Source organism: Callorhinchus milii, unplaced genomic scaffold (genome assembly GCF_018977255.1).
Source record: "Callorhinchus milii isolate IMCB2004 unplaced genomic scaffold, IMCB_Cmil_1.0 Scaffold2, whole genome shotgun sequence".
NCBI classification, from domain to species: Eukaryota; Metazoa; Chordata; class Chondrichthyes; order Chimaeriformes; family Callorhinchidae; genus Callorhinchus; species Callorhinchus milii.
In genome coordinates, this window is record NW_024704743.1 from 98,736,668 (window position 1) to 98,753,246 (window position 16,579).

General features: G+C 37.7%; 1 protein-coding gene across 1 annotated transcript in view; it reads right to left on the reverse strand.

Annotated features, from left to right (window-relative positions):
- The window catches only part of trappc9 (trafficking protein particle complex subunit 9), a 497,684-nt gene that overhangs the window by 474,095 nt on the left and 7,010 nt on the right, over positions 1-16,579 (reverse strand). The window contains exons 3-5 of the mRNA XM_042331670.1: positions 13,344-13,489; positions 12,490-12,618; positions 3,355-3,381 (exon numbers count right to left, since the gene is read on the reverse strand). Of these exons, the coding sequence (XP_042187604.1) occupies positions 3,355-3,381; positions 12,490-12,618; positions 13,344-13,489 (302 nt within the window). The remainder of the gene's footprint in view (positions 1-3,354; positions 3,382-12,489; positions 12,619-13,343; positions 13,490-16,579) is intronic.

The window sequence follows — 16,579 nt, forward strand, 5'->3', positions numbered from 1 at the left end:
GGAGACCATTCGGTCCATCGTACCTGCTCTTTGAAAGAGCTATCCAACTAGTCTCACTTCCCCGCTCTTACTGCCGCAGCTCTGCAAAATTTCTCTTTTCAAGCACATATCCAATTCCCTTTTGAAAGCTACTATCAAATCTGCTTCCACACCTCTTTCAGGCAATGCATTCCAGATCATATCAACTTTCTTGGTAAAACAAATTCTCCTCGTCTCCCCTCTGGTTCTTTTGACAATTAACTTCAATCTGTGTCCTCTGGTTACCAATGCACCAGCCAGAGGAACAGTTCCTCCCTATTTAGCCTATCAAAACGTTTCATAATTTTGAACACCTCTATTAATTCTACTCTTAACCATCTCTGCTCTTAAGAGAACAATCCCAGCCTCTCTAGTCTCTCCATATAATTGAAGTCCCTCACCCCTGGTACCATTCTGGTAAATCTCCTTTGTACCCTCTCCAGGGTTCTGACATCCTTCCTAAAGTGTGGTTCCCAGCATTGGACAAAACTCCAGCTGAGGCCTAACCAGCAATTTATTAATGTGAAAACATACTCCCAGGTTTGTGGTTAACGTCACCACAGGAGCATCTAGATGAAAAAAAATCTCTAGTTGCCCAGTTTTCACCAAACAAAGCCATCGGCAATTGGTTGCCACATTTTGCCCACAAATATACAGTCAATTCACTTTACAGTCTATTCTGTGAGGCGCTTTAAGACATCTAGAAGACGTGAAAAGCACTATATCAAATGCAAGGATCATTATTACTGGTATTTTTCTGTAAACATGAATATCTAGATTGATTAGTTGCCGTAAAAATCAGTATAAAAGTAAAATGTGAAATTGGAACAATACATTAATGCACCATGATGTAACATATTTTCTGTCTAAATTCTCAAAGCTAAACTTTAGTAATCTATGTAGCATTCTTATAAGAACAACTTGCATTTATATAACCCGCCTTCATGCCGAGCAACAACTTGGAGCGCTTAGAATATAATATAGCAATGGAAAATTGCAGATTGCTTTTAACTCATTTTAAAGATGTTTAAATCAAAACTACTGCACATTGAGATCAAAAATATTCATCTGAGATGGGCACAAAATAATTACTCCAAAATAAGATTTTAGTTGCATTTGGGACCATTTAATTGCTGTAATCTGACAAAACCCAATTGTAGTTTTTATTATGAGAAGATTGCGCACCAGATTTCTTACAAAGATACTGACTCAGACAGCTACAATTTGGTACCACTCAGTTTTCAATATCATACACATTAAAAATATGAATAAATTTACCTCATCCTCACAAATCAAAATAAGTTCTTAGAAATGTATATATTATTATCAACCAGAATTTCTGGGTACTCAGTTACGCAATAGACAAACCACAGTTTAATGGCAAATGAAAAGTTCGAAAATAAATGAAAAATACTTTTAAGACTTGAAAACGCACGGATTTCCATGTGGAAGTGACGCGTGTGGAACTCAGTCTGGCTTGGATACTCTTAGGCATAGTGGCTGACCAAACAAAAGCAACTGGTATTCACTTTGCTGATCATACTAAGTGTCGCTTATTAATGACATCATCTAAAATATCCAGTAACAAATTATTTTTATCTTATTGTGCAGATCATTTAGCAAATTTAAACATCATGTTAACATTTTAATTCTCTTTTCCTCCTCTTTCCATAATACTTTCCAGTCAGCCTCTCATTACAATGCATCAATCATTGGGAAGCACAGAATAAGCACTCAACAAATACTGTATGGATAAGGTAGCAGGGTTTAAGCAGGGTTCATCAATTTCAACTTCTACCAAGATGCAATAGATCACCTTAGTGCAATACTCAGTTTAATGACATAGCAATGAAACTTCTTGATTAAATACTTTGCTGTGCTGGAGCAGACTCGAAGGCAGAAAGACAACAAGCAGAAGCTCCAACCAACAGCTATCCACTTCTTCTCAGCTGGGTATTGATGATATTGAAGTCTGCAGTAGACTATCAGAGACTAACTAGTTGCAGGGAATACCTGTAGTGTGGCAGAGAACACGAGCAAGTGGATAGGGAAGGCTCATTTCAGTTTTAGAACTACACTAAACTGGGTTTCAGCTATAAAATAACATAAATCCATATTTGTCACCTAGACTGAAGCCAAATAGTTTTTTTTTAAAAAAACTCTAATCAGTCACTTGAGTTCATATAACCAAGCAACATAAAACAGATGTTATAACGTTCTTGGAGGGCATAGTTAACCTTAAAGCAATGATGCCTGACCCCTTTTCCTAGTATAACCAACAAGCTAGAATTACTGCATCAATAATAGCATTAATGCTCAATGGCACACAGGAGGCCTTAGCCTCTTAATACAACATAATTTGATTTATTTGATTAGATAATTGTGAACAGGTAACTTAAAAAAAGCCAACCAGGTTGAATCATTCATAAATCTGTATCAATGTGAGCTCTGATTTTCTACAACAAGTATATAAAGTGCTCTTTCTGGGTCATTCAGTTTACCCATCTTTAATGTCACCATTGACATGTCCTTTCAAAATGGTTTGTTTCTGATTATTCTTTCCTAAGCAGGCCTTTAATGCAGAATAAAGAGTTTAATAGCTGTTTCATTGAAGGAACAATTAAAAGACAACAGGTGGCAGGACTTCAAATTTGTGGTTACTTAAAACATTAAGATTTTATTTAAATTTGTTTGGAACTCGTGGACTCACAATTCAAATTAAACGGCACATTAATAAGCTGTAATCACACATTTAAAACTTTTTTTCAACTACTTGTTTACTTGTGGGAGTAGCATATGTGCTCGAGAAAAAAANGGAGAAAATCTGCAGGTTCTACTCTCAGGAAGGAAATATTGTGATGGAATGGCTAAATTGCAAAGATTACAATAATTATTTATAGATGACTCTTGAAAGTATACCAACATTAAAACTTTCATTCCCCCCCACTCCACCCATTGGACTTGTGTTGTTATACTATACAGAGTACACTGAAAAATAAGACAGTAAAACATTTTGAACCATTATCTACAATTAGAAATCACTGCACTTTATCAAACTGTGCTAATGACATATCGAACGGCATCAACATATATGACAGAAGGAAACATGCATGCCATATTTCAAACAGTCAAATTACAGTTATAGATTTTACAATACGTTGTGCTGATCTATTTTGAGATGCATAAACTGTTCAGCACCTTCAACTTTTCTGCATGCAATCAATTGTATGCAAATACATATTACTGTATTAGCAAGCAGAGAACAAAACAAACTAGGGGTTATAACTGTTAAAAGCATTCAACCTAAGTTATTATTGAAGCAGAGAGGTACAGTACCTGGATCAATGAGAACCTCCTGTGCCCCTAGAAGTAGGAACAAATAATGCTCTTTCATTCCCTTTGCACTCAGGCAACACAAAAAAAAATCAGCATTCTATGTTATTTAACCCCTTTAATATATTGACAACTGCATGAGATTCTCCTCTTGAAAGTAAACTATACATTTTACAAATGATAGATTCCCCAAGTTTAAATTAAAATGCAGTTGTAATTCAAAAGTCACAGCCAAACATTAACTTTATTCATGTTAAAAAGTAAGTTATTGAATAATACAATTCCAAAATGAAGAAATGTTCCAGTTTGCTTATCTATATGAAGTATAATAACACAAACTATGCAAAGAGTCATATTGTGCTGAATGTGAAAATAAAATACAACTGAGGATAAACTGTATACAATGTCCATTCAGCTTTGGCAACGAGGCCTGAAATGAAGTAGGTCTGACTGGATGAAAACCTTCTCCAACTCTAATATTGGAAGCATACAAGCAAAATTAGCCTGGAGGCAATATTAGTTTAACACAAATAGTTAGAGCCTATAGCCAAACTCACGAAAAAAAATTAATCGGATTCCACATTTGCCTACATATGAATCGCTTACACTTTAGAGTAACTCGTTTTTTGAAGCTCTTAGTTTTATTTCAATGTGATAACATGCTGAATCAAATGTTTCAGATTCGCTGTCTAAATACTCAAAAGACCCTCAAAATATATAGTCAACCACTTCAGAGTAATTCTGTGAAGAGTTTTGATACATCTCAACAACATGAAAAGTACTACATTAAATGCAAGGATTATTTTATTATTAGAAGATTAAGTAATCTATGTAGCGTTCTTATAGATTATTAGGTTTCATTATCTGTTCTATCACATAACAGTAAACCACAGATTACTTTTCACTCATCTAAATTTTATGAAATTATAACTCCATCCCTGGAGGACATGATTCATTGCATAATTTCTCTAAGTTCAGTTCAGGATAAATTTGTACTAAAATCAACATTCTTACTCAGAGGGACCATAAAGGATGCCTAGTGAGAAAGTGGGAAAGTTCATATTCATTTTAGATGTTTTTCTCAGGTTGGGGTTGAGGCAGGGTGAACTAAGGAAAATAGAAACACAAGGAGGCCAGCCACCCTGGTGCATTTCAAACTATACTAATTTTAATTCAAAAACTGTTGGTTTGCCAAGTGAACAGAAATTCCAGAAAGATTTTTTAAAAAAATTTTCAAGACTTTTTTCCCCATTCAGAATGCTGACATATCACAAAGAAAATTATTGAGAGATGTTTTAAGCAAGCCTATTTCACATATCCATTCATCATTGGGGGTGGCAGGGGGAGGGGGGTCAGATCTCTGGTTGGCTTTTTAATTTTTAAAGTGCTCTCTGCTTCTGAACTCTAAGTTCACGTCTTATATCCTTCTTGAAGACAGGTATCACCCCCTCCCCAAAAATTCTTAATAATGAAAATAAGTCCTGCTCCACAAGCCTCTCCTTGGAACTTAAAACTCCAAGTACGATAATTTTTTCCATTGATTTTCTCTGAACCCTCTCCAAAGCTTTCAATGTAAAGCAGTGTCCAAACTGCATACAATATAATAAAATAGAGCCTCATCATGACCTACTTAAGATTAAGTGATAAATATCCTTTAGACGCAGATTATGCGATTAGTTTGTACACAGCAGCTTAACATAGGGTTCAAAACCTTCAAAGTATGACCAATAATCATCCCCAAATCTTTTGTTCCACACAATGAACATCCTTTCATTTTCACATATTTACCACTTCTTACTGCAATATACGTTAATTTGCATTATACTTTCAGTTTTGCTACTCCTTGACCCATCAAATTGATCGTCTTAGATATTTCTGAAAGCTATTTATTCTCATGCTATTACTTGCCTACTTAATTTAGCATCACTTAACAACAGAGGACCAGAACAGATACAGAACTGTTAACTCACCATCCTTTTCTCCACTTTCCTTTTTCTCCTTGCCCTGTAAGTTTTCCCATTTATCAACACCATCCACATTATTACTTTAAGCGCTCAGAGATGTGATCCTACATGAAATGTGCTATATATCCAACTGTTTGGGGTTTTCTTCACACGAGCACCAAAACCATCCTTCAGATCATCAGCATCTTTCCCTACCACAAATATTAAAGACACTAGGTGGGACAAAATAGGTCTCTACCAACTGACCTAAATATGTCTGAGACACAGATTCACCAAAAAATCTCGAAAGGCTTTAAGCAAGAAAAAAAATTCACTTCACCACATCAAATTCATGTTAAGTATTTAAAAAAAACACAAAAGATAACAATGAAAAAGAAAATGGTTCACTGTGGATTTGACCTTAAGATGGTCAACTCAGCACCTGAATGATGGTTTTCTAGATTCTTAGTAAAAACACCTCAGTTGTGCTGCAGTAGCTAAAAAAAACAAATGTCTCTGCAACCAAATCTTCCTTTCACCCTCCTTTGACTGGCACTTTACTGAAAGAGCAGAAAGTTCTGGGGAATAGACAAGGTGGTAGAAGAGAAGTATTTTCTATTCAAAGTACTCCCCCATTGTACATCTGAAAAATAAATATGGCAAAATTTATGATCGATCAAAATATTCACATTTTGTGCCTAATGAAGACTAGTATGGCAACTTACAAGAATGCCCTTCGGCCCATCTGATCTCATCTTTCCATAATCCCCACTGTTTTCATATCACAACATCAAACTGCTTTTTAAACAAACGCAGTGTCCTGGCCTCAACTACCTTTCGTGACGACTTGTTCCAATTGTCAAATACCCTCCAGGTAAACACACATTTAGTGAAATTGCGCTTTACCATAACCTTGTATCTTGTTCTGCTGTCTCAAGTGTTTCTAAATGTTAAATCAAAATTTTAAATTCATTCTGTTTTTATTTTCTCAATTCCATTTAAAATCTTATATACTATTGATAGTCCCCTCTGGAGAGATCTCCTTTCAAGATTGAAGAGCCCCAGCTTGTCTAATTGTTTTCAAAGCTCATTCCTTTAAACACTGGGAATCATCTTCATTGCTCTCCCTGCCACAAAGGCCTGGACAACCTCCTTATGTTGCATGGAGCATAATTGCATGTTGTACTCTATTTGCTGCCTAACCAGAGCACTATATAGATGCCTGGGGATCTGAACTCAATCAATTTGGCAATATATCCCAGCTACCCGTTTGTCTTGTTTATTGCAGCGTATACTGTTTTGACAAGGCAAGTGATGAGTCAACCAACACCCCCAGATCTCTTTCAGCTTCCCCTCAGCAACAACAAATTATATTTGTATAGCGCCTTACACATTGGGAGGACATCCCAAGGCACTTGACAGTCAGGGATTTGCACACGAGCATGTGGTTGGATTCAGGAGGGGTGGAGGGCAGGGAGAGCAGGGGTAGGAGGGTGACCAAAGGCGCAGTCAAAGAGGAGGATCTTGAGGCATGCCTTGAAAGAGGCAAGGGAGAGAGCAAGGCAAAGGGACTGTGAGATGGAGTTCCAAGGGTGGGAGCAGAAAGGCTGAAGGTCCCGACCGCCGACAGTGGTGTGGGCCGGGTGGAGGATCTGAATCAAGCCAGAGCCTGCTGAGTAGAGGGAGTGGACAGGCTGATATGGGGTTAGCAGGTCACAGAGCAAGGAGCAAAGCCATAAAGGCCTTGAGGGCGAGGATGTTGAATTCTATCCTCTGGGGGATGGGGAGCCAGTGGAGCCAGGTGAGGGTGGGGTGATAGGGTCTTGGAGCTTGGTGCAGGAGAGGACACGAGCTGCAGAGTTCTGGCTGATCTGCAGTTTGTGGAGGGAAGAGTTGGGAATTCCGACAAGCAGGGAGTTGGCATAGTCGAGCCTAAAGGAAAGGCAGTGATGGTGCCGGGCGATGTTGCAGAGGCATGCGCAGGCAGAGTGGGTCATGGCATGTGAATATCCTGTTCAACTCCTTTTGTAAGACCTTTGCTGCCCCCCGCTGATTCCACAATACCCTCTCAACTTGGTGTCACCTACAAATGTAACTACCTTGCATTGTATATGCAAATGCAGATCATTAATGTATAGAAGTAATGGGAGTCCCAGGACAAATCCCTGGGGCACCCTACTTGATACTTTCCCATATTTTGACCTAGCTCACCTAACAACCACCATACATTGAATGGAGACGTCTCCAACATACTTGAGCTTCTTACTTATTTTTAATGGGAATATGTACTGGCCTGAGAGTTTATCTGAAGTTCTCCCAGCGCAGATAAAAGAAAACAACCACAGTATAATCCAGCCAGTACTAAGTTATTCCAAGATTGGGCGGCTTCACATGGGCTTCCATAACTGTGCAATGGAAAGTACTGACTATCATTGAGCACTTCTGACACACAAGATTATATTTAAGTTGGCCACTTGTAAATCTATTTCATGTTTAATTACTTTTTTTTGCTATTCTAATCACTTTGGCCACTATGAAGTGTTTAATCAAGCAAAAATCCATTTGGTTGAGCTGAATGAGTTTTAAGAGTATTATAGCAAAATCTTTTCTTCAGTTAAAAAAGCATGTCAGGATAAGAAAATATCCCTATGCATTGTAATGACCATTGAGGACTGCTTTTCAAAGAATCTAACATAATTGTTAAGAAACACCAATTAGCACACAGCTTAGGTAAGGAGATGTCTGTTTGACGTGCATCAAACTTAAACAATGGAAAGAATTACAAGCCAAATTAGTCCGGATACTATTTGCCAAAATGTTTGATTTCACACATTAGCATATTAAAATATAAAACACAAGAATGAAATTTGAATACAGTAGCTAACAAATCAGAAAAAATCAGACTAGGTACAACTAATAAAAATGAACTAAACTGTCTGAACAGCAATGTGCACAGCATCCCAAATAAAACAGGAGAACTGGAGGCAATAATTCGAGGAACCAGATACCGTAGGGATTACTGAAACATGGCTACAGAAAGAACAGGCATTTAAACATTGCAGGGTATAACATATTTCGAAAGGATAGAGACAGGAAAAAGGGTGGTGGAATATCTGTACTTATTAGGGCTAACATCATGGCAATATAAAAAGAAGGGACATAGCCATCAGTAAGATAGAAACAGAATCTGTGTGGATAGAGATAAACGATAAGAAGGGATCAATCACACAAATAATAATAATAATAATCCTTGCATTTGATGTAGCACTTTTCACGTCGGGAGGACGTCCCTAAGCGCTTCACAGAACACACTGTAAAGTGAATCGACTTTATATTTGTGGGCGAACGCGGCAGCCAATTGCGTACAGCAATGTCCCACAAACAGTCGTAGATTGAAAATGACCAATTTATTATTGTTTTTGGTTTTGGAGGGATTATTATTAGGCGTGTGGAGTAAGGAAACTTGCCCAAGGTTTCGCCCTGCCTGGAATTGAACTCGGGTCTCTCGCTTGCAAGGCGAGTGCTCTAACCACTGAGCTACAGGACTCCTTTAGCTACAAAGGTATTTCTGTGCTGGGCACGGAAATCCAATTGGAACGGTTTGTGAAGGGAGTGGCGGGAGAGGAAGGAGCAAAGCAACGACTCGTTCCAGGACCTTCGAAAGGAAAGGGAGGTTGAAGATGGGGTGGTAATTTGAGGACAGGATCGAGTCCAGCGAGGGTTTTTTTTAAGGGATCGGAGTGATGTTAGCCAATTTTAATGGGCTGGGAACAGTGCCAGTGGACAGGGAGAGATTTATGATGTCTGTGAGTAGAGGGGCAAGGAGATGGAGCTGGGAGGTAAGGAGAGGGGTAGGGATGGGGTCGAGGGAGTAGGTGGTCGGTTTCATGCAGGTTATAATGCTGGTGCAAGGAGTGGGAGACAGGGTTGAAGGTGTGGAGGGAGGGATAGGGGCCGGGGTTTGAGGGGGAGATGGGGAGGGGGTAGTAGATGGAAGGGCAGAGGCAGCTGAGTGGATCTCCTCGACTTTCAATTCGAGGAAGTCCAGCATCGCTTCGCAGTTGGCATTGGAGGATGGGCGAGGCGCAAGAGGGTAGGTGGAGCAACTGGTTGGTGATGGAGAAGAGAAGCCTGGGGTTGCCCTTGGCCTCCAAGATTGTCTTGGGAGTAGAACGACGATTTAGAGGAGGCGAGGGCGGAGTGGTAAGATTTGATAAGGCCCGGCCAGATTGTCAATGGACTGTTAAGTTTGATTTAAGCAGGTGCGTTCAGTGGCACGCACCTGTGACTTAAGGGAGCGGAGGTGGCTGGTGTACCACGGTGACTTTCATGAGTAGGAGACAGTTCAGGAAGTGAAGGGAGCAAGGGCATCAAGAGTGGTGGAGAGGGAGTCATGGAGGAGAGTGACCGAGGAGGATAAGTCATTGCGGGAGGAAGCCCAGAGGGGGAGGAGTTCAGCGGAACGCGAGACGGGGGTGGGGAGGGGGGGGAGATTTTTTTCCAGAGGCGGTAGGAGAGGGATTGAGGAGTTAAGAGAGATGAAGTGTGGTCCGAGATAGTTCATGAAGTTCATGCTTGACCAACCTCATTGAATTGTTTGAAGAGGTAACAGAAAGAGTAGACAAGGGTAATGCAGTAGATGGAACATATTTGGATTAATAAGGTACAGCATAATAGACTAATGAATAAGGTCACTGCATCTGGAGTCAGGGGAAAAGTAGCAGAATGGATACCAAGCTAGCAACAAGACAGAAAACAGAGAGTAGGGGTAAAGGGTAGCTACTCAGACTGGCAGAGGGTGAGAAGTGGTGTTCCACAAGGATCGGTATTAGGACCATTGTTGTTCACAATTTACATTAACAATTTGGACTCGGGGATCGAAAGTACAATTTTTGCAGACGACACCAATTTGGGGGGTGTAGTTAATACTGAGGAGGACTGCAACAAATTACAAGACATTGATAAACTTGTTGAATGGGCATTTCATTGACAAATAAATTTCAATATAGATAAGTGTGAAGCGGTTCATTTTGGTAGGAGGAATAAGGAGATCACATACTACCTGGAGAATAAGAATCTAAATGGGGTAGAGAAGCAAAGGAGTACAGATACACAAATCGCTAAAAATAGCGACACAGGCCATAATAAGGCCATAAAAAAAAGCAAAACAAGGGCTGGGGTTCATTCTAGAGAGATAGAAATGAAAACCAGAGAAGTTATGATAAACTTGCATCAAACCTTGGTGAGACCACACTTGGGAGTACTGTGTACAGTTCTGATCCCCATATTATAGAAAGGATATAGAGGCACTGGGGAACATGCTAAGGAGATTTACAAGGATGATACCGGAACTGGGAGGTTACGCCTATGAGGAAAGGCAGAATGACCTTGGACTCTTCTCTTGAAAAGAGATGAGTGAGAGGTGACCTGATAGAGGTCTTTAAAATTATGAAAGGGTAGACATAGAGAAGATGTTTCCACTTGTGGGGGAGACCAAAATTAGGGGCCATAAATATAAAATAGTCACCAATAAGTCAAATAGGGAAGTCAGAAGAAACTTCTTTACCCAGAGAGTGGTGGGAATGTGAAACTTGCTACCACAAGTAGTTGAGGAAAATAGCATAGATGCATTTAAGGGGAAGCTAGATAAGTACATGAGGGAGAAAGGAATAGAAGGTTACACTGACAGGCTTAGTTGAGGAAGGGCAGGAGGAGGCTCACGTGGAGTATAAACGCCAGCATAGACCAGTTAGCCCGAATGGCCTGTTTCCGTGCTGTATATTCTATGTAATTCTATGTAATGGAAGTTGGAATAGCTCTGAGAAAATAAAAGACAACTGATATTCGATCAAATCACCAAAATCATAATTTTTTTTAAAACCACTGGGTTTCTCTGGGTGGCTTTGAGAAACTTTTTTTCTATTTTCACACATCAGAAATCAAATTCTGCACTTTTAGGAACAGCCCCAGTTGAACATATATGTAGTAATAGAGTTGTCATACAAATCAATAAAGACTTACACTTAAAATATACCCCTCTGGTAAGATCCAAAGAAGTAATTTGCTGTGCAGCTCAAAGTTTGATTATCCTCTGGTAGATATATAGCATTTCATATCAAACGTATTGAATTTAAAGACTTTCACAAACTACTTTCCAACTATTACATGCTTATCTCAATCAGGTTATGAGGAAGAACTGGAGGCACACACTCACCACCAAAGAATGTGGGATGTAAAGGTTGGATTGTCGACACATATCTTACAGATATGTAAAGTTTTCTATGAATGCTGCACTGTAACAGATTATGCTATACAATAGAGTGTTTGCATAACAAAGTATTCTAAAAATGTTGGTAATTTTAACACTGTTTATATTCAACATTATCCATTTCAATCACTTTGTTTTCTTCCAATACCCTGATCTATGACTTGTTGGACCACCTGGACTGTGATTTTTTTTAAATTTAGATAAAAAAACATTTGTTTACCCGATTTATTTCAAATTATTTAGATATTTGGCAAGCTTTGACAACAAAGATGATAGACTTCCTGGCTGTGAGGTAGATACAAATGTCAATGCCTCTGCTTAGTGTATTTGTTGCATAGTGATGTCTGGGAGAACTTACAACCCAAAAGTCAGCTGTATTCGTAGCTCAACACATGAATAAATTGTGTAAACAAAACCACGTTTAATGTTAAGAATTAATTTTCCTCAATTTGGAAAAATGATTAACACTAATTTTTTCTAATTAAAATTAGAAATGAGCAAGCCTATCTATTGTCCACCTTGTGCATTAATTATTTGGGGCAAAATGTGTACTGTTTGCTTACTAAATAGAAAGTGTGTTATGGCAAAGAGCGCATACAGAAATGTTATTTTTCCAATTAAGGCAATCAAAATGGGGTTTTAAAAAAACATTAAACACAAATAATTCCACTACTCTCAAAACTTGCGTTTGACAACATGGTCATTACTAGATTCATCATAGAGAAAAATAATTGGGAGTAAGTTTATAAACTTGCTTTGTGCTTTAAATGGTCTAGCATAGACAAAAAAAAGACAAGCACCATATGACCTTCATAAATGACTCCACACCTTCAAATGATCTTCAAAAAGAATTATGAAGTAGGACATAATCACAATTTGGGATTTTTCCCCTCTCAAAGGTAAAAAAGAACAATTTTGCTCACTTACCTTGTCGATGTCGCTTCCCAGCCTCAGGTGGTAAAGACATGTTATAAGCTCTGCGGACAGTAGGTTTTGACCCAGTGCCATTTGGATAATGATAGATAACCGAAGATGAGCACAAACCCTCCAGAGCAGCTAAACAAAGAAACCAAAACCATTATCATATTTAAGAATTTAAACATATGTACAATATCTACTGTATAGAAAAATTTAGCTTTAAATCATTAACCTCTAATACTTTAACCACCAACATACTACAGCAGATGGAAAAAAATCACAATAGAAAATTTAATCGTTAAATGATAGAAATGACAATATTTTTGTAATCATAGAATTTTACTGCACAAAAAAAACACTAAATGTTTAAAACTTGTGTGCACTTCAGCATAATACAAGCAGTGTTTAATATACATTAAAAAATAAAACTATATTAACTGTCTTAATGAATACATTAATTGGTCATTCACTTCATAGCCATTTGAAGGATATTTCTGTGCATAAATTGGATGCCACCAAATACAGAGTCACTACACTATGTCACCAATGTGTGTCAGCCTAATAACACTTTATGCCTCCAAGTCAGACGGTTGTGGGTGCAAGCACCATATTAGGAATTGAACTCATTTTGTCTGGGCTGGCACTCCCATATACTGCTGGGGACGATTGTTAGAGACGTCGCTGTTTGAATGAGACTTTAACCTGAAGTCTTGTCTGCCTTTTCGGGTAGACACTGAAGATTAACCTGTTTTATAGATTTAAACTTCACCTGCACGTGTGAAAATGCATATGAAATACGTTAATGTAAGCATCTGAAATGTATAACCTTGAGTAAAATTGTCCTCATACTCTATGAAACCCACCTCCCAACCACAGGAAGTCATTCACAGATCGAAGAAGTTCAACAGCCATGTGATAGTGTACAAGAGCATCTTGTAGCATGCCCGCTTGCAAGCAAAGATCACCAACGTGTTTCCGCATTCTGCCCTGGCAACGCTTCTTATAATGTCTGCAGCATAAAATGGAATATTTTTGTTAGATTAAAATATTGCTTTGGCACTGGCTGCATAAATTTCATCCATTCACATTACTGGCTGATCATCAAACATTTGGCCTTGCCTACATTGGTTAATGTATCTTTAAAACAAATTGATCAAGTCTATGCGTTATCAGTTAATGCATCATAAATATTTTAGTATTCTAATGTACTTTATAAATACATTAGATTACAATATATAGGTGCACTCTAAAAATATACCTTTTTTAATGAAGTGCAAACCATCACCCAAACCCCCATACTAAGGTACACAAATATGAAACTATTTAATACAACCAAACCTCTTCAACTTTTCATTTAATAAAAGGAAACAAATGAAATTGTAACCTAATTTCAATAATTCGCTGAATTGTGTGGTTATCAACATTTCAGCATATACAATTTGAAACACATCAAGTGATCAATATTAAGGAAAATGTCAATTTAATTTAAACTCTTTAGTAATAAATCTCAAAATATTGTATGAACTAGTTATACTTTAAATTAGGTGTTAATCAAAGACGTGATAAGGCGCTATATCAAGATGTTGCAAAGTTGTATTTGAGTTTGATACCCATGCACCTCTTTATTTGTTGTTGCAAAAACTTTTAAAGCCAGGTTTAAAAGCTCAATGTAAGTTATACAGCCTCAACGCATACCATACAAAAGATTGAAAAAAATGTTGGGGTGGGTAAGGGAGGGGAAAGCAATTTCTTCTTGAAGTGACAATTCAGTGGTGACTGCAATTTAAAAACAATTCAAAATTATCTGCATTTTGCCCAGTCTATTATTCCTGCATTCCAGACATATTAAAAGAATCATGAACCATTGAAACAATACACTAAACTCAGTATTCCACATTTCTCAGTTTCTTCCACTACATATAGTCACACTTGGATTTGATATAGCGCCTCATCACGTCATCAAGATGTCTCAAAGCTCTTCACAGATTATACTGTAAAGTGAATTGAGTGTATATTTTGTGGGCAAAATGGGGCAGACAACTGCACACAGAAGTGTGCAATTGAGAACTGACACTTTTGTAAACAAAAAGCTTTTAAGATAAAAGAGAACAAAAAAAGAATAAATGTCGAACATGAAGTTGCATCTCAATAATTACTACAAATATATTAGCAAGCTTTCTTTCTCTCCCGCCCGCTCCCCACCTTTCTTGAGAACAGACTCATTCAATATGTACTGACAGCATTTTAATACCTTAACGAAATGGCCATTCTCCAGGTGCAATCCCCAAAATGATTAATCAACAAATTATTTCATGATAAAGCCATGACAGCTATGCCTAATGAAGTTCTTGGACATCCATACCCATGGAATTAGGGACAACACACTAGTGATTAACCAACTTTCACACCTTTCTAACGCAATGTTGACTGAATTGTGGAAACCCCAAAATATTAGCTAGCTCAGCATAAACCAAGATCATCACAAACCCAGACTGGGCAACCTAGGATCATCTTTGTCTGTACATCTCAGTTCTACATTGAACAATTAATTTCAGCTTTAAGGAAGTTAAAGATTTACAACAGCAAGATTACATTTGTATAGCGCCTTTCATGTCGGGAGGACATCCCAAGGCGCTGCTATATAAACCCAAATTTAAAGATAAAATATATTTCAGCAACTCAGATGTACGGTATTGTTACACACACAGATCAATCTATGAAAATGGACACTTAATTGTATTTCCAGGAAACTCAGTCCAATTGGATCATATCATTCATAAGATATTTCTATAGCCAATGCATGTAAATACAGTCACCACTAAGTTGGTCTAGGCATTTTGTACCACTAAGCATTTTACAAAACTAAGGCAGCTATGAAGCAAGCTTAGAAAAAAATGAACTGTATAGCATGGTTACACAATGACTATGCATGAAATTCTAACAGCTATGTGTGAACTAAAACCTAATTTATGGTATCTTCCTAAATAGTTATGCTGTTCCAAAAGGGGCAAGGAACAAACATAATGCACTTTATTTAGGTTTCTCATCAGGCAGAATGCGACTCTTAGGAGCTTCTGTGGAGTCTGCAGCTCACCTTTTCACACCCAATAATAAACTCATAGGACAGTATGAAAGAAAGAAAAAGGAATAAGACAAATTCAGAAAAACTCACATAAGAACAGTTCAAAAATAAAATGTAGCTTTCCACAAATCTGTCATACTGTCATACGTTCCTAAAGCGCCATATCAAATGTAAGGATTACTATTATTATATAAAATTTCAAATACAAAAGATACATGACCAAAAGAGTGATTGTAGATTTCCAAAACAAAAACAGAAGTCGCTGGGAACACTTAGCAGGTCAGGCAGCATCTATGCAGAAAGGAAAACGAGTCAACGTTTCGGGTCCACGACCCTTCGTCAGAACTAGGGCATGTTGGGTGGGAGAGGCTTTTAAGGGATAACAGAGAGAGGGGAGGCAGGGCACGGAAGACAAAGGAGACTTGCTGCCTGACTTGCTGAGTGTTCCCAGCAACTTCGGTTTCTAGATTTCCAGCATCTGCAGTATTTTGTGTTTTGTAGATTTTCAGTTTTGCTGCTCTTGGTATTCCTGCTGACAAGTTTACCAAATTGATATTTCAACATTACAGCATTCCACTTTCAATTTTTTATACATATATATTTAAAAAAATCAAATTATTTGGATGTTGGAGAGGTACTTTTTTTTAAAGTTTCTGATGAAGCATATTTATTATCCGTTTAAATATATTGAATCTGCTGACATTAAGTTAAATCAAAACCCAACAGGCATTTAAAATACATACATTAAATGCAAGTATAGGTATTGTAAAGCAAAATTCTTGAAACAGTTTAAAATTATGGGAAAGTAAAAACCTGGACTTACCAATTTGTGTATCATGTGAAATAAATTCTATTTCAATATTAACTTTAGATTACTTGCTGGAAAAGGAGACAAAGATACAATGTAGTGTAAATTCCAATTTAAGTACAGTTAAAATCCACCAGAATGCAAAATTTGTAGATGATCATTGTCATCGCTTAAAAAAAACAGCAATTTTTAAATGGATTATATTATGT